The 17,971-nt window shown below is 43.2% G+C and overlaps 1 protein-coding gene across 5 annotated transcripts in view; it reads right to left on the minus strand.

Annotated features, from left to right (window-relative positions):
- Positions 1-17,971, minus strand: part of LOC147302278 (vang-like protein 1) — a 64,976-nt gene that overhangs the window by 14,281 nt on the left and 32,724 nt on the right. For 3 of the 5 annotated variants that reach the window (XM_086282336.1, XM_086282338.1, XM_086282337.1), the window contains exons 3-5: positions 15,752-15,878; positions 1,626-2,057; positions 966-1,141 (exon numbers count right to left, since the gene is read on the minus strand). In XM_086282336.1, the coding sequence (XP_086138462.1) occupies positions 966-1,141; positions 1,626-2,057; positions 15,752-15,878 (735 nt within the window). Of the gene's footprint in view, positions 1-965; positions 1,142-1,625; positions 2,058-7,772; positions 10,480-15,084; positions 15,238-15,751; positions 15,879-17,971 lie in introns of those variants that run through there. The other 2 variants (XM_086282340.1, XM_086282339.1) reach the window with 2 other exon arrangements.

A 17,971-nucleotide genomic window follows, 5' to 3' on the forward strand; every position in this document is an offset into this window, starting at 1 on the left:
AACCTTTCCATTAACTATTAGTTCCTTGTTCTCTATTCTCCTTTTTGGTCCCTCCTTTAGATTTTTCCTTGTTCCAGTCTCCCGGGCTTTCCTATGTACTCCGCCCTGTGTCTGCAGCTCTTTTCTGAGGAGTTTCCTCTCTGAAGTCTTCCCCACCCTCTCCTTTCTTTCCTTCTGGCATGGTTTTCTCTCCACATCAGGCACTTTGTCTTTGTGCCTTTTTCATACATTCTACATTTTCTTCAGCTCTACCTTATAATAATCATTTCTACTATCTATGTGTTAATGACTCCTTAATATTCATCTTCTTCTCTTTCTTGACTTTCCTACATGAATTTCTTACTCCCATCTCTGTGCTAGTAAGCAGCTATTAGCCTCTTATTTTCCCACCTCTCTAACTTGAGGTGCCCCAGTTTCTGTCCTTTCCTCTGCCTTCATCTCGCCCACATGGACGTCTTTTGTTTTCCCTAAATTCATCTCCCCTTGATCTCTTCCTCTCTCTCCTGGTTGCTAACACAGTGTCACTAAGTCTTATAAAGTTGTTGACTTTTTAGTTCTCATCAGCAACAGCAAAGCATTTGAAAGCTCGCTGAGCCACATTTGGATGTAAATATGCTTTTCTTTCCAGTCCGATTGACATGGAAGCTACGATAGCAAAGAGTGTCACATCTCATTTTAACCCTCTGAGAACAAGTAGGCCAGAAAAATGAAACCAAAAGGCAAATGGAACTGCAAAACTGCAGTTCCCCTGATGGCCACTAGAGGCAAGCCTGGCTGCCAAATATGTCAATGTGTGCATTTTATTGGAAAGAACTCCCTCAAAAACCTACCTCAAACACTCCCTCTTGCTCACACTGTTAATGCTTTACCCTCGAACTAACGTCATGAAAAACACAAATTTATTCAAAGACGATGCTAAAAGAAGAGAATGTCTACATTTAATTGAGTCACTCTGTGCTCCTTACCTGAGCTGTCCCAGGTTGTAGTGCCTTGTCTCGCCATCTGTGGAGCGTGTGACGCACACGGAGTAGCACGGCTGAAGCTGCCGCAGTTCCAGCAGGACGATGGCCAGGTAGTGGATGAAGAGGAGAGCGTCCACAAGCGACACGGCGTACTGCACGATACCCTGGTAGTTCTCGTCCTATCAACAGTTAGGATTTTTGGGAATCGTTTGTGACCGATTTACTTTATATGTAAAGTAAACACAAATCTAATAAAATAACTGCATAGTAAATATGTCCCAACACAGTTCCAAGCACAGATTATGCCTAAAATAGTCTTCCAGGCATAAACACATGTGAGACTAGATGTAGAGCATATAAATATTTAGCAGCGTTTCAAAGGACGGCTGAAACACCGTCCTTTGAAAGTGTGTATTCCTACAGGGATTCTCAATCAGGGACTTACAAGGATTTTAAATTATGGCTCACAGAGTAAACACACAGCACTGGGAAATCAAATATCTGTGTTTTAGCTGTTTGTGGCTTTGTTGAGCTTCTGATGGCATTAAAAATGAATGTGACTGCAGTACTCGTGCTACTGAAACCTTTGTTTCTGTGCGTATGTGTGTGTAGTACTCAATGAATTTTCATTCATACGTACAGTTTTCCCCTCTCTTAGCTCACCTGTGAGTCGAGTATCCTGACTCCATAGAAGAGCCAATAGGAGATCACAAAGAGCAGAACCAGTACAGCAAGTAGTGCCCGGAATACATAGACCCTTGGGAGTCCTGCCCGCGCTGGCCTGAAGAAGAGCGCCCAGACAGCCAGCAGCAGTATGAGCAGTTTGAAGGCCACAGAGATGAAGAGGCCCTCGCAGGCCGTCCCACAGCTCTGCAGCTTGTCTGGCCAGAGGATATGGGGTAGCACCAGAAAGGCCAGTGGCGTGAGAAACACCAGCAGGCCTAAGATTATTGCCAGGGTCCGGGTGAAGTAACGGCGGCAGTCGAGCCCCACACTGTCCTCCAGATCCTTTGTGATGCGAACGATGTCCTCCTGAGAGAGGCTGTGCTCCGAGGTGCCCGTGATGGCTGTGGTGGTCTCACCCCAGTTGTCATCCTGTGAAAATACAAAGGTCAAAGGTCATTAAAAAAACACAACCTTGCCCTCCAGATTCTTCCCACAGTCCAAAGACTGATTGTAAGCTGGCCGTGGATGTTGGAAAATGGTTAAAGGGTGTCTTGCAGTGAGCGGTCAATAAGATGCATTCCATTTCTAGTAAACATTGGATGGTACTTGCCTTCTGAAGCCATCCCTATTCACATCATTTAGTCAAGGAAAAAAAGGATGGATTGACAGATGGATGGTTTTCCCCTCTGTTTGAGCCACTTCTCTTTAGCTTAACATACACTTGTAGATGGATATCACCTGTTACTGCATTCTAAAGTGGTTTTTCACCTTTGACTGAAGCATCAGCTGAAAGGAAAGAGAGACTCTTTCCAAGCACGTGAGAAAGAAGGGACTAAAAATGGGAAGTGGAAAAAGCTAACAGCACAAGCTGCCAACTGGGCTACACGCTGACGTCTGGGCTGGACTGCATCCGCAGATAATGATGGTTAGCGGTGTCAGAGCAGAGCTGCTAGAATAACAAAGATAAGAACTCTTTACGCTGTAGTCATAACAGGCCTCTAACATGACCATGCGAGCCGCTGAGTTCCGCCTCTAAAAGCAAAAAAAGGGTAGATGATGAACTGCCATCAGCTATAAGTAAATTCAGTAACAGATTTACCCACCAATCGGCCAGAAATGCTGCACCTAATGTGGATTATAATGCATATTTAGGGTTCATATCCATAACATGTGCCTGAGACTTGTAGAGATGGGAGAGACACATTATGAACAATTCCACTGAGGAGGTTGAAAGGATGATGATGCTGCACGGGAACAGAAAGTATCCCACTGGCCTCAGGGTGAAAACTTTGCAGTTAATCTGCATACTCAAGTTTTAATAAGAGAATTCCACTACAAGACCACGTCTGCACCCACATACAAGCCAAGATGATGAGAGAAAAAGGTAAAAAGGTTTTATCAGGACCTTTCAGATGAATGGGAAAATGGACTGGTTCTTATATAGCGCTTTAAACAACAAGGGCAGCCTTATCATAGGATCAGGCTGGTCTAGAACTACCTTAATATCACCAAACAAGCCTGATTTTTATTCTAGCAAAAGGTATTTGCACATTTGCCTTCACACGCATAGTAACATGAGCGACATCCCATTCCTAATCCACATCTTAATGGACCTTGTTTTGTGCATGTTGGAACAGAGTTGGGAGCATGAAAGCATGAAATTGTCCAAAATGTCTTGGTATGCTGATGCATTAAGAGGTCCTTTCATTGGAATTAAAGGGGCAAGCCCAACTCCTGAAAAACAACCCCACAGCATCAACAAAGCTTTAAAAATGATGCATGAGGTATATTTTTAGTAGCGCCAACACTCACAGGGGACCACCCAGGCACCTGTTTTTACTGGTCTCTCTCTGAAGAGGTTCAACACTGAAAGCAGTCTCAAGATGGTCTGACGTTTGACCCGCTACAGTCATAAAAACGGACTCATATGATGCATTCCCATGATGCATTGAGTATTTCTTCTTCAGTCACCTTTCTCACTCACTATGTGTTAACAGACCTCTCTGCACTGAATCATACTTGTTATTAATCTCTGTCTCTCTTCCACAGCATGTCTTTTATCATGTCTTCCTTCTCTCACCCCAACCGGTTGCAGCAGATGGCCCCGCCCCTCCCTGAGCCTGGTTCTGCTGGAGGTTTCTTCCTGTTAAAAGGGAGTTTTTCCTTCCCACTGTCACCAAAGTGCTCACTCATAGGGGGTTACACGATTGTTGGGTTTTTCTCTGTATGTATTATTGTAGGGTCTACCTTACAATATAAAGTATCTTGAGGCGACTGTTGTTGTGATTTGGCGCAGTATAAATAAATTGAACTGAATATGATAAGCAACTAAATGTAAGACTTACGAACATGTGTAGCCTGACAGTGGATGTATTTTTATATCTAACAAAGTGGAAAAAGTCCTTTTTCTCCACTGAATTTCAGTTATTCCCCAGAAACTGCAGAATACTACTACTGGAACGACTGTTTACTATAGCAGACACAGATGAACTCTGTACATCGATTTAGCTGATTAAACCTAAGAGTTAAAGGAGATTAACAGACTATAGCAAAGCACAAAGCAAATGCACAACCGTTAATAAAACAGGCTTTAGTCCACTCAACAGGAGTGCAGATTGTTTGTGGAACAGTTGCAGCCACTTCATTAATAATGAAAGAGACAGACTGGAGAGCCCTCAGCTTCTCCGTGGAGACTTATGCAACAGGTCTTTAATTCACATGAAGCAATTATCCGCAGCTGAGATCTAAAGTTAGCTAAAGTCATTATTTTGTCTTTGCACTGGCAGATATCAGCAGAGACTGACAACCGGTGTACCTGGACAGGGGCTTTACATCACACGTCATCAGTTTTTCCCCTAAAGTATGGAAAAATGTGCTATATGAACTTCCCCTGCTTAGTCTACTATTACAGCCAATGTTAAACTGCTGCTGCTCAGATTAAGACAGATGTACAGCAGCACAGAAGATAAGTGAGGGCAGCTTTAATTTTGAAATGTTCCAGTGTCTGAATGAGAAAACCTACAACCACTGACCCGCTGACCCATGCTGAGCCGAGTACAGAGCATCTGATTCTTGTCTGCTCGCTCTCTAAGTCAAGCCAAGCATGCCGTGTGCGTGTTTGTGAGGAAGTGAATCGATAGGCATTAGCTGTAAGGAAGACTGCCTCTCTAACCACAGTGTACTTCGACAACACCCAGGGGGAAACATGAATCACAGCTTCTCAAGCCTCATGGCTGTTGTACACTCATCGCTCGTTGCCCTTGCCTCGAGCACCTGAATCTCACACCGCATAAATTACTCCATCAAGAACTCTATCATCACATACCCCCAAAACAGAAAAGGAAAAACAGATGTCCACTGACGTGTTTCCACTTTTCTTCTTGGTCTCATAGACAAAAATCATTGAACTGTTAAATCAGCAAAACTTAAAATAAAGCAAACCTGCCGACATTCCCCTCAGTCGGCTCACTGCTCCTAAAATTTGGAGCTGGATTTTTGCTGGATGCCTATTACCATACCTGGGCTTTCCCTCTGCCAGCGTGACTAAAAATAGACATCAGTGACCCACATTTCATCATGGGATTAACCAATCACCACAGGCTGATCTGGTTCAGTACCGGCAGCCTCGCAGGAGGCCCAGACCCATTCATCATATGAAAATAGGTGAAACAGAGAGGAAAAGTGAGAAGAGAAAGGGAACAAAGACGCAGGAAGAAAAGGGCAGGAGCATGACAAGAATGTTCAACAATAGGAAAGCCAATTAAACGAGGAAAGGGACTGATCCAGAGGGGCAGGCAAAGCCAGGCCAGTTCAAGGGCCAGACGGAGAGACCAACACATCTTCCATTCGTGACTACATACACACACGGCAGCTGAACACTTGTCAGGTCTGCTCTTGTCCTACATCTGCAGTGATTTGTTGGATGCAGACTGGGTGACTATGGAAAGCACGGCAGGTGCAGCAGGTGTAGTTTTTACATTGAAAGCATTTCTTTGAAAAGAGAAATTTATTGGTGAGGCAGCAAACTAAGTGTTGCAACACGATACCGTATCTGCTGAGCTTTAAACGCATCCAGAGAGGCTGATCTGAGCTGCACACGAGCCCGTGTTTGGATGCATCGTATTGCATTACTGAACTGCTTTGCTCAAAAGGCCTCTGGGGTGCTTTTGATGTGAAACTGTGTGACAGTTCCAGCTGTTTTTGCCAAAGTAGTGGCCCTGGGTGAGACATCAACCCATTTCTGCTGTATAAGTGGGAGAAACCAACACATTTTGCACCTGCAGAAATTCTTTACAAGTGAAATAACTGCCATAAGCTTTCAACTCAGCCTGCCAGCTCACTAATAACCTAAACCCTGAGCTGCCTTCCCTTTTTCTGCTGCAAGTAGTGGAGTAGTTAAGAAATGATTAGAGTGATAACAGAGCAAAACAGACTCAGAAAGCTCCATGTGTGTTTGACACAGGTGTATATATATATTTATATATATAGTGCATGCCGTGTCAGCCAGGACACTTTTACAAAGCTTTCACTTGAGTATTTTCTGCCTTCTAGGTCCACCAGAGTATAAATAACAGCTATTGTTTCTCACAGTAAATCAAATGTTCACTAAAAGCCTGTTTTCTGTTCAGCTCTAAGTGGGCAGCAAACAAAGCCCCTCACTCAGGGCAGGAACAAGTGCACTCTACTGACTCCTGGGAGGCAAGGTGTGTGTGTCTGCATGTGTGTGTGTAAAATATAGCATCAAGCTGCCCCAAAGAGCTCTTCACAGCAATTTAAAACCTCCTTTGTTTAAAGTGCGGACAGCGTGTGCGGCTGTCAACAACTTGTCTGGACAAGGAAGCAAAGCACTTAAAAAAGTTTCTTTGACTAATTCGCGGGATAGAGGAGGGAGTGTTAGACAACAGGAGACTGACAGCTGAGTGGCACATGAAAAAGAGCCAAACTGCTGTATGATTAACAGGGTTATACACGATGTCAGGTAATCATGAGGGGGTAGTTGTAGAGTGGATGCAGAAACATGATTCATAGAGTCCTATCCCCACCTCAAAAGCCACAGTGTCAGTCATTTAGCTTCAGATCAAGATTCAAGTACATGCCAGCCATAAATAAGGCTTTTAATAACTACTTTCACCTGCTCGTCTGCATGACCAAGGTTAACAATGGCAACTGTTTTCAACAAAAAAGATCTAAATACCCGCTGTACATTTACCCCTCCATCCTACTCCACATAGCACCAAACAACCAGATAAAGCTAGCCGTTAGCTGATAAACACAATGAAGGATTTGTCAGATAAAAAGCCACAGATAAAAAGTTGGTGAAGACCACAAACAGATATCAGAAACACGAGTCCAAATGAATGCTAGAACTGCTCTGAAATGCCTACATGTGTTTGTCATACCTGACATGAAGAGGTAACTAAGCTTTCCTTATGCTACCAGTGAAAAACTGAGATAGGAATTTCCTATAATAGGAAAAATAACTAGTCAGGCTTTGCCACGTATTTCTCTAGTTGGAAAAAGTGCCAAATGAATGAGCCTCTTGAACAGTCTCAAGTCTCAGATTCATCGAGTCAGCTTGTTTTTACTTTGGTTTTTTCTCACTTTGATCCCTCTTCTTCTTCTTTGCCTCCTCCACTAGCAGAGCTATATTTTCTGTCAGGTAGACTTCAAACAGTTGCTGTGGTTGTTCCAGCATCCACCATTTCTGCTGCCTGAGGAGGAAACCCAGCAGAGCTGCACTCTTTCTGCTTTGGTTTTGCTATTGACCAAAAAAATTCATTTCCTACTTGATGGCACATAGAACTGCGCAGTGAAAGCAAAATTATATTAAGTCAAAATAAATGCCAAGCGTGCCACCGCTCAATGGCCATTAGACTGTACAAATGTTTTAGTGTTCTTTCCACATCAGCTGCATTTACAAGAATACTGTGGTGCAGCTGTGTTCAACGTTACAGCAGACCAACACACCAAATACATGCCTGCTATACCGTGAAGTACAGGTTCCACCTGACTGGACGTGTGTCCGGACTCATGCAAATGATTGCATTAGGAAATAAAGCCACACTGAGCATGAAAAGCAAACACAGCTTGCTAAAAACAACAGAGCGTCGTCTCTGCTGAGTCGCAGAGACCTGTCAGCCTTACCTGGCTTGGTTTAGTTCCTGCTCCACAGCTGGTCACTGGAGTCGAGTTAGTATTAGAACCTTCTTCTAATGTGGTGACAATAACTTCTTTAATTTCCTCCGGAGCCTCACAAACCTCCAGCACCTGCAATACGTCCCCCGCCTCCAACACTGCTGGTGTCTGCATCTTGAAATCCTCGCCTACCGAACCTAACCTTGTCCCGTTACTCAGTTACTGCTCTTTCTTCCCCTCATCCATCTCAGACTGCTATTGTGTGTATGTGACCTCCCTGACTCTCGCCCGATCTGCAGCCCAGCCCTTCGCTTTATCCGTCTTTATATAGAAATCTCTCCCATGGTGCCTCAGGAGGTATTGTATGGGACTGTGTGCTCACTTGCCACATAATGTAAGGGGCTTTATTGAGGAAGACAGAGAGTGAGGGACCGCGAGGAGCAGGAGAGAGGAAGAGAAGCTGGGAAGTGGGGGAGAGAGGAGCCATTTGCTTGGGCTGTCTTGACAGCAGCAGGGATGGAGGGGGGATAAAAGGGATTGATGGCTTGAGAAAGAAGGGAAGAGAGGAGCAGAAAGAGGAGTAGACGAGCACAATAAACAAATATCTGAGCCTACTGATGATGGCAAACAAATAGCAACAATTAGATGCCAATGCCATCCACCCAAAGATATGTTTCTCCCACTCCTTCCTCCCTCTTCCCCTCAAGGCGTCCTCTCTCATCCTCCTCATTCTCTGTTCATCTCTTGCCTCAGCACCACTCTCCGTCTATTGCTTCTGACCCAGTGAGCACTGTGGTGTCACCGAGCTGCCACTGGCATGTGTGTCAATGTGTGAGAGAGTGCATGTGTGCAAAGTAAAACAAAACGAGTTTATCCAACCGACTGATGGCATGTCTTAAAAATAAAGGTCGGGTTAGATTCTAAATATTTTTGAACGCACAAATAAAAAGATGAACAACTCTTAATAACAAGTGTTTTGTATGTCCAAAAAAATCAGACTCATCTTATTCCTCTTCTCTGTTGTGCAAATGCGAATATTCACCGGGGCAACACATGTGTATTAATACACAGCTGAAAATACAGACAACGCTGTCTCCTGCTTCAGTAACTCTGAATACAGTTACACTTAGCTGCCTCTGAGCTATTAAATAGAGTATATATACAGTATATATGACATTTAAAGATAAAGCTAATGACTAAAGAATGACGTGTGTGTCTCTCAGAATGACGCTTGTGCTGTACTTTGGCTCTCTTGCACAAAAATGTCACAAACTGCAGTTCCTCAAAAGGCCACTTGAGGCTCGCTCTAAAAGTGAGTAATTCCCCATAAACCTCCATGTTAAGACACCCAAGTTTAGAGAAGTGTCCATTTATGCAGTGTACTGCAACAGATCAGTCACACTAGTATATTTTGTTTTAGGCCTGTTTTCTACTAGTGAACATTAGCATCCCAAATGGAGCCCAGAGACCACTTCTGACTGACTAGAAACAGCCTGTTAGGAGCATACTGCTGAGCCATGTGACTCAGCTTTAAAAATATTCATACTGCAATGACTTTTTGACAGTGACACACAATGTGTCATCATACTACAGCTTAAAAAAGATAATCCTTAAACTAAAGAATACAAAAGCTAATCTAAAGCAATAGCAAATCAGGCAAGAACAAGTTTGCATGTTTATTCAAAGTTCACCTCTCTGTGCTATTAAACTTCCCCAAATGGGCTAAGGCAAAAGAACCATGGACCTAAGCATCTTAACAGAAGAAGAAGAATCCTGTCCACTCACCAAAGGCATAAAAACCACCAAAACACCTCAAAAATCATCTTCCAAATCTACAGCAGAAGAGCACGTCTTTCCCTTTCTCTTTCCCCACCCATGCAGCTCACAACAAGCACAGACGCACACACACAAAGCTCTGGGATAACCATGAAGCTCTGTGGGATTCTCTCTCACAGGACATGGAGCCAGGTGGCACTCACCACAGAGTAGGAATCCAAAACACCAGCCCAAGCACTCCGCCTGTTCCAGGAACCTGACATGGTTTAGAGTCTGTGGCAGTGAAGCTACCTGCGCTGTTCTTTGTGTCACTCTGACCGTGCTGAAGCTCGAGCTGGGGGACAGCTGAGATCATAAAGCAGCTGCTTTTAATTGGACCGAATAAACCAGGCTGCAGGGAGGGTGAGCGAAAGGTGAAAGAGCGGGAGGTGGAGGAGCAAGTTGTGGATTCTGACAGAAGGTGATGAAGAAGGGAAGCGTGCAACGTCAAAGAACTGGCTACATCGAGAGAGACGCATAAGGAACCCTAGAGGAAAGCATTATAAGGTGATTACTGGGCTAAATGTGTGTAAGCTATGAAGGGTGTGCAAAGATGTGAGGTTCTTTCCCCTGACCTGCACATAAACATGTAAAATGATACCTGGCTCCATGTGCTCTCTCCATCAGCTTTGAAAGGAAGGTGCTAATTCTCAAAGAATGCTTTACGGTTTAAACATATCACATTTCTTCTGTTTGACACTTCATACAATGCAGCTCCGCAGCACACTCCTAAGCTGCACAGCTGCCATGCCACACTGACCTCAGCTACTCCAATCCACCACTTACTGCATACTACACACTCCAATATCCAGTCACGTGCAACAATAACAGCAGCATAAACTGACACAATTTCTCACACAAGCAAAACATGATCGCGTCCAGTGTCATTTCACAGCGCACTTCCCATCGACACTGTATGATACCACTCTTCGCCACCTGAAAATTTCAGAAAAAACTACACTGGTTACCTCTGCCAATCAGGGCTTTTGTACTGTTTAGTGTGTCATTCCTTCTGGGTTAGGGTCTTCAGGGTCAACTTAACCATTTCTTTATTGAAAGCTGACAAAAAGCTTTATAACTTAAAAAAAAAACTACAAGTGTGGCGTGTATTGTCAGCTTACAGAAAGTACCGTATAAATGGTAAATGGCCTGTATTTGTATAGCACTTTTACTAGCCCCCCCTAGAGACCCCAAAGCGCTTTACACACCCAGTCACCCACCCATTCACATACACATTCACGCACTGGTGGAGGCAAGCTACAGTTGTAGCCACAGTTGCCCTGGGACAGACTGACAGAAGCGAGGCTGCCATATCGCGCCTTCTGGCCAACACCAGTAGGCGGCAGGTGAAGTGTCTTGCCCAAGGACACAACGACCAAGACTGTCCGAGCCGGGGCTCAAACCGGCAACCTTGCGATTACAAGGCGAACTCCCAACTCTTGAGCCACGATCTGACCCAAAGGGCAATGGATTGATCTGAAGTGCAAAGTGATAATAATGCTCTATAGAGTTATTTAAAACTATGTTTCCTATTGCCATTGTTTCCACTGACAACATATAAGAAATGATATATGGAAACTCTATCACACTACTTTGGACCTCTGACCTCCTCTTCAAGGTCAAATCTTTAAAATTATGCTTAAATTCTACTGCCTTTGTTTGTATTGGCAACATTTAGAAAGTGATCCTGGTGTATGGACATTCTAAATATTATATTATGGTTTGTATCCAAATATTACGTCACATGTGACCTCTGACCTTCCCTCTTTCAAGTTGTCCCCAATACCCGTTATATCTTATAAAGAGAATGTGCTGGCAAGTTAGTGATAAATAAACTGCATCATAATATTATAATAAGCTCAGGTTATTTACAAATCAGTACTTTATTACCCATTACCTACTCGTGCATAATGTCCGTGTAATCACAGTAAACATGTGTTGAATATACGCAAAATACAATAAAGGGTCAGCAGTTTGGCGGCGATCCATGCTTTCCACCACAACAACTCGTGCTTGTTTGTTTGCACCAGTGTGTGACTTCCTCTTATGACCCGCTCTCTCATTGGAAAGCTTTTATGCACTAACAGTGACACCTGTGTCACACCTCCTCCACTCTGTGTACACCCAAGGAAACTGAGAGCAAAGACAGGAGAAAGAACAGTAAAAAACAGCAAAGACTCTCACACTAAGCTCAAATAAAACAAGTGTATATAAACTGAGTGAGTAACATCAACAAAAACACATCATCCCTCCGCCTGCTTAAAACTCCAGTTATGCTTTCCAAAGCACTTCCATGTAAACCTCCCTTCTTTTATACTTCCTGTGGTGAGACATCACAGACACAGCCATCGGAAACTTTACCGCTGGATCGCGAAGACATCCCTGCCCGGAGCGATGTACTGTTCTGTCAGCCAAGACTCTGATTAAGTCTCAGCAGTGGAGTAATGAGCGCAGTGCTGCACTGTGAGACTCTGAGATCACACTGACGCATGCAGACGAGGAGCGGGGGGCATATGTGAGACAGCAGACCTGCGCAACGAGCACGCGCACAGGGATTTGTACTGAGCCTTGCTCTCAGTAGAATTGGTTGCCCTGATTACTCAAACTAAAGCCAAACACTCCCCGCCCTGTCAGCAGCGCTACTGCAGGCCACGGCATGAATAAGACATGAAGAGCTAAATACTAAGAACGGCTGTGCTGTGTGGCAAATCCTGTTGTCTGTTAAAATAAGACACAGTATGCAGATGAAAAAAACAAACAGCCACGCATGCAGACTCCTGCAAACGAGTCTCGCCACAGGAAAAGTGCATGTTTGCATTTGACATCATTTCCAGTCATCTGGTGAAGCGGCACATGTGATGAACTCCACTTGTTTCACACGGTTTGGCTAAAACACTAAACGCTCTCACGTAAACAAAGGCTAAATCCTAAATAATGTATTTGACAGTTTGACCTTTAAAAGTAAAACAGAAGAATTCAATACTGACTCCTTCGTATTGCCATTTTATCACCATCTTGATCCCCCAAAGTAGTTTTGAAGATGTTTAGGACTGAACCCACTGATAAAGAACACCGTATGCACAGAGAGGCGAGTGTGGATGAAGTAAAGGGCTCTGTCCTCTGACTCCGTGCGACATCAGACATTATAAGCTGCCATCATCTACTAAGCTGAGCAGTTACTCTCTTTTCTCTCGAGTAGCACACAGCACACAGTCTGCTCGCAATGCGTTTGGACTAGTGGAAATGCAGACTGCATGGAGCCTTGAGGAGGCAGGTCACAAGGCTCCATTGCCTCAGATGAAAGCATTTCTCGCTTATTAGTATTAGTGGTTTTTCTGTTTCGGTAAATGACAGAATCAATTTTAAATCAGTGCCTTACCAATGTTACTGTCTTTTTTAAAAACATTCTTACATGACCTCCAACAAATTTGTTTCTGAAAAAACTAAAAATATGGAAAATTTATCGCTGTGTGTGGCCGCACAGACAAGGTCCATTATGTTTTAGTTTTCCAATGATGACATTCCTCATTGCAAACTCTTATAATCTCACGGTCCATAATTTAAAAAAAAAACCCTGAAAAGCAGACAGTTAATGGATTCTGAACGTAAGCAGTCAATGCAAATTTCTGTTTAGTGTGAATTTCTGCCAGTAGATGATTGAGATTTTCATCAGTTTATTTCAGGTAATTTGCATTTCATCACAAACAATGTGACAAACTCGCTGCAGACTGATTGCGGACTAAGTGTTACTTCATCTTGAGACACCAAAGCTGTTTTAAAGGTGGCAAATTTCCTCAAGTTGTTCCTCAAGTTCATTGTACGCTATTGCAGTAATTGCAGTAAATGGCCTGTATTTATATAGCGCTTTACTAGTCCCTAAGGACCCCAAAGCGCTTTACATATCCAGTCATCCACCCATTCACACACTGCTGATGGCAAGCTACATTGTAGCCACAGCCACCCTGGGGCGCACTGACAGAGGCGAGGCTGCCGGACACTGGCGCCACCGGGCCCTCTGACCACCACCAGTAGGCAACGGGTGAAGTGTCTTGCCCAAGGACACAACGACCGAGACTGTCCAAGCCGAGGCTCGAACCGGCAACCTTCCGATTACAAAGCGAACGCCTAACTCTTGAGCCACAATCGCCCAGTAGTACCACAGTCTCCAACTACTTTTTCCTAGTGTGACTGTAGCACAAAGGGTCACCAGTTTTTTCATCAAGATGCACAGATGCTACATTTAAACCTTCAAATTTTAAAAGGGCTTAAACTGCGATGAAAAGAAATCATAGTCAATTAAAATTCAATCTGATTTGACCTTTGTTAACAAGTCTACAGCTTATTTGGTTTGTAAAAAGCACATCAACATTATTCACTTACTAACACGTTAGACCTGTGTCTCTCTATCCTGTGCAACTGACATAATTTCATGTCCGACCAAGCCACGAAAAAGCAAAACAATGAGTCACCATCACTGCCTATGGGAAAATAACCATCTGCTCTTACTTGCACTTTGCAACTCTGGAATGTGATATTTGCATCATGTTTACTATGGCTGGGGCAAAACACAAAACAGGAGTAGAAGTATTTCCTTCTTTAAAAGCTTTGTTGAATAATTTGCTTTTAAGATGCTAACAAGCAACCGCAGAACAGAAGCGAAGCTGTTTGTAGCAATCAGAAGAAATCAGGAGAGGCTCCCTCTGACAACATGATTACAGCAGTGTTTATGCACGTTATGAAGCAGCTGTGAGTAAATGACTTAACAAGTTATTCATACTGCATTATGTTGCCATGCAGTGAATAAAAACTAAAAGCAAGGACAGGGATTAAACTGAGAAGTGATGTATGCTGTTTAGTAGAGGGATGTATCACTACTACTAATACAACCGAAACTCTGTAAATACATCCAAACAAACTCGTTTCCACCATTTATAACACAGCACGTTCAGAAGAACGCTGATAAAAGTAATGAACCTGAGTTTAAATGTGCCCCACTGCACGATTTTAAAGGTTTTTGTAATTATTATGCAATTATTAAAGCAATAATGACTTTATTACATCGCAGATGATGTAATAATATTTTTGTCTATCAGCCATTCCAAAAACAATATTTCTGTGCAATGAAGTACTTAACTACAACTATTTCTACTCAATGAATTATGTTCTGGATCACAAAAACCACACAAAACAAGAAAACAAACCGGCTGTTACTCAGTGTCTTCCACTGTGACTAAGAAGTCGTGTACTGCTCAAGTGCTACCTGGAATTTCATGTCTCGACATGACAGCTTGCAGCCAACCGGCCCAGTTTACACAGAGCTATCTGATCTACCGACCTTTTATCTGAATCCAAGCAACATAGTCAAATGTCTGCCTGGTGCGTGAAATTAAACATGAGTCAGTAGACTTTCTGTTAGACACAAACAAACCAAAGGCCAGATGGTTCAGTGTATAGTACCAGATGTTTAGCAAACATTTAAGCTGGTGTAACCTATGATGTTGCCTACCTTATACTTATCTTGTATCAAATAATCCATCACATAATCCATATTTTGAGCTCGCAATCATGGAACTCCCAGTCAGCATGATTTCTGAGGCAACACTTTTGAATTTTAACAGTCAAAAGCTTAGCTTCCAGCTTAGCTGCTGCATGGGCTTGGCCTAGACCATTTCAGAGGGGGCCACTGAAAGCGTCTACCAACCCAGTGCTGGTGGATTTCATGAACTGAGCCAGCGCCTGCCGTTTGCCTTTAATGAAGTGGATTTATCAGAGCTTCGCCATCGAGAGAGGAAGCCTGCTGCGTCCATACCCTGTTGCAGATATTTTCAGAAACAGGCTTCCGGAAAGTGACGGCCCAGATCTTGACATAAATGGACTGGCCCTCCTGGCTTTTGCCCTGAAATACCAGATGGCCTGTCCCAGCCCAGGCTGATAAACACAATTATCATTCCAGCTCATTCTGAGTGCGAGTGATAAGTCTCCTGTGCTCCAAATTCTACATATAAATCACAGCAGCAGAGCCCTCCGTCAAACTTATAGCAACACTGTTGAGAGGTCATCTATGGTAAATGTGCTGAACGTGTGGAAACTAAGCTGTGAATCAAAAGTGTGAGAGGTTTGTGAAGAAGCACGGTAGTGACTGTGCAGTGCCTTGTGTTTGCAGCAGGTCGTACCTGGACTTGCTCCCCCCGTACAGCTGTGTCGCCTAGCAGCGGCTCTGCAGGCGGCGTGTTAATCGTTACAGACTTCTCCGAGCGGCTGTCTTTGCTGCGCGACTTGTGCCGGTCCCGGCTTCGCTCTCTGAAAGAGAAAGTAAAAAGCAAAAATCACGATCAGTGAGCGCATTGTATGGTCTTTGCATTTCAATATGAATCGCCTTGAGGCGGCTGTTGTTGTGATTTGGTGCTATAGAAATTAAACAGAATTGAATTACACAACAAGGAATTTGAAGACATTCTGGTTTTCTAGAATTCAAGTGCGTGCAGAGTGAGCATAAAGCCTAAATATCTGAATCACTGTCCATGAGGTCTTCCAACCATGTCAGCTGCAATGTAAGCGCTACAGTAATCTGGTATAGAGCGAGAGCGGCAGGTCTCTCCATCCTCCACCCAGCATCACCACCACCACCACATGGCGCCGAGCCCACTCTGCAGCCCCTTTAATCCCTTATCCGTCTCCTTTCTCCTAGGCAAACACACGTTATGCTCTAATTTTAGTAACACTTCCAGATTAAAATACAGTAAATACAGTACAAATAAACTGCTTTGTTCAGCTTTTATGTGAGCAGTCATATGCTTGAGAACCTTTGCTGGACAATGAATGAGACTGACAAGACCAGAGCCGAGGCAAGGCTGTCGGATCTAACCTAGGTATGAAGATTCAGCAAGATTACTGACTGAATATGCAGGCAAATAAAGAAGAAATTACATGATTTTTCTTGTCTTCCCCTTCTTTTAAAGACAAGAAATGTATTCTTTGTCATGCTAAATGTTAATGAGTTTCCTGCAGTCTCTAAGCTTGTTGTTTCCTCGTAATCACTTCTTATGCAGGAGCAGCACTGGAACAGAAGTGTAACAAATCTAATTTCCACAATGGAGAAGGCTTTTGTGTCCTGCTTTCTATTAAGACACACAAGAACACAAGCAGTCCTTTTGACACCCACATGAACTGATCCTTCTGACCTCTGTTTATTTACATCAAATGCGGAGAAACATTAGCATTAATTTAGCAAGTGTATATACTATAAAACCAAAACAATGACCTAAAAGATCCTCAATTGGCCTGCAGAATCAACAGGAACTGCACACTTTGGATTCTACATATTTATTTGTTCTGATATTAATATGAAATATTGATGCGATCAGCTTCAATCTTTGCTGTTACACATTAACCATCACCATCAACCTTACAGTGACCTATGCAAGAAAAACTCAAGTGACCCTTGAACACTACTGTCACACAATAACCATTCATATTCATAAAGTACAGGATATCCTGCCTTTGGTAATGGAGGAAGCCGTATGACTGACAGCAGTGGAGCTGTTATGGTCCAGCAAGAGCTGCATTAGATCCAAGTGTTTTCATTAAAGGGTGTAGCCCAGTCTGCCTTCCGCCTCTATTCTTGCCCTTCCTTTTTAAATATGGACTCGCTTTCCTGCAGAAAATCACGAGAGCGAAAGCTCATTTTCAATAGCCTGCAGCAATCCAGTTCACAAAGTGACTGACATGTTCTTATCTAATAAATCCAGGAGATTAGGAGGTGAATGTAGGCCTTTAAATATATTACCACAATCATTATTACTTTAAATATTATTACAACTAGTGTCATTGCTGTGGTGATGGTTATTCCAGAGGGAGCGCTCATCAGTCAAACGTCAGCGCTGATTATACTTATTAATTGGAGAGAAAAGCTGTAGAGGAGGAAGCAGGGAGGAGCAGCCGGGCTCACAAAGCAGAGATCCTATTTCAAGATCACAGTCAGAATAATAAGGAGGTCTGGGAGACAAGTAAGGAGAAGGTAGCAGCTACAAAAGAAGAGTGGAAAGGAGCAGAAAGTCACATTAAGAGCAAAATAAAACAAAAAAACTATGCTAACTAGTCACGTAAACGGGCTTACCACCTAGAGAAGTAATCAAACATTTCTTCTACTGAAAAAGAAAAGAATCATTTACATAATTATAATAATCACTTTATTTTACTTATTCAGAAAACCTTCACATCCACTCCTAAAACAGACCCCCCCCCAAATATGTCCCCAGTCACACATGTCTGCCAGTCGCCAACCATCTGGCAACTTCTGTTAATGGGGAAAATTCCCCAACCATTTAGTCTTATTGAAAACACATTTTTAATTCAGATTTGATAAACACATTTTCAAAAAAAGAAATAAGTAA

The sequence above is a fragment of the Aulonocara sp. 'chitande type north' Nkhata Bay genome, linkage group LG23 (assembly GCF_057382095.1).
Source record: "Aulonocara sp. 'chitande type north' Nkhata Bay isolate Kocher_YH1m ecotype deep benthic linkage group LG23, A_spYH_male_GT1.1, whole genome shotgun sequence".
Classification (NCBI taxonomy): Eukaryota; Metazoa; Chordata; class Actinopteri; order Cichliformes; family Cichlidae; genus Aulonocara; species Aulonocara sp. 'chitande type north' Nkhata Bay.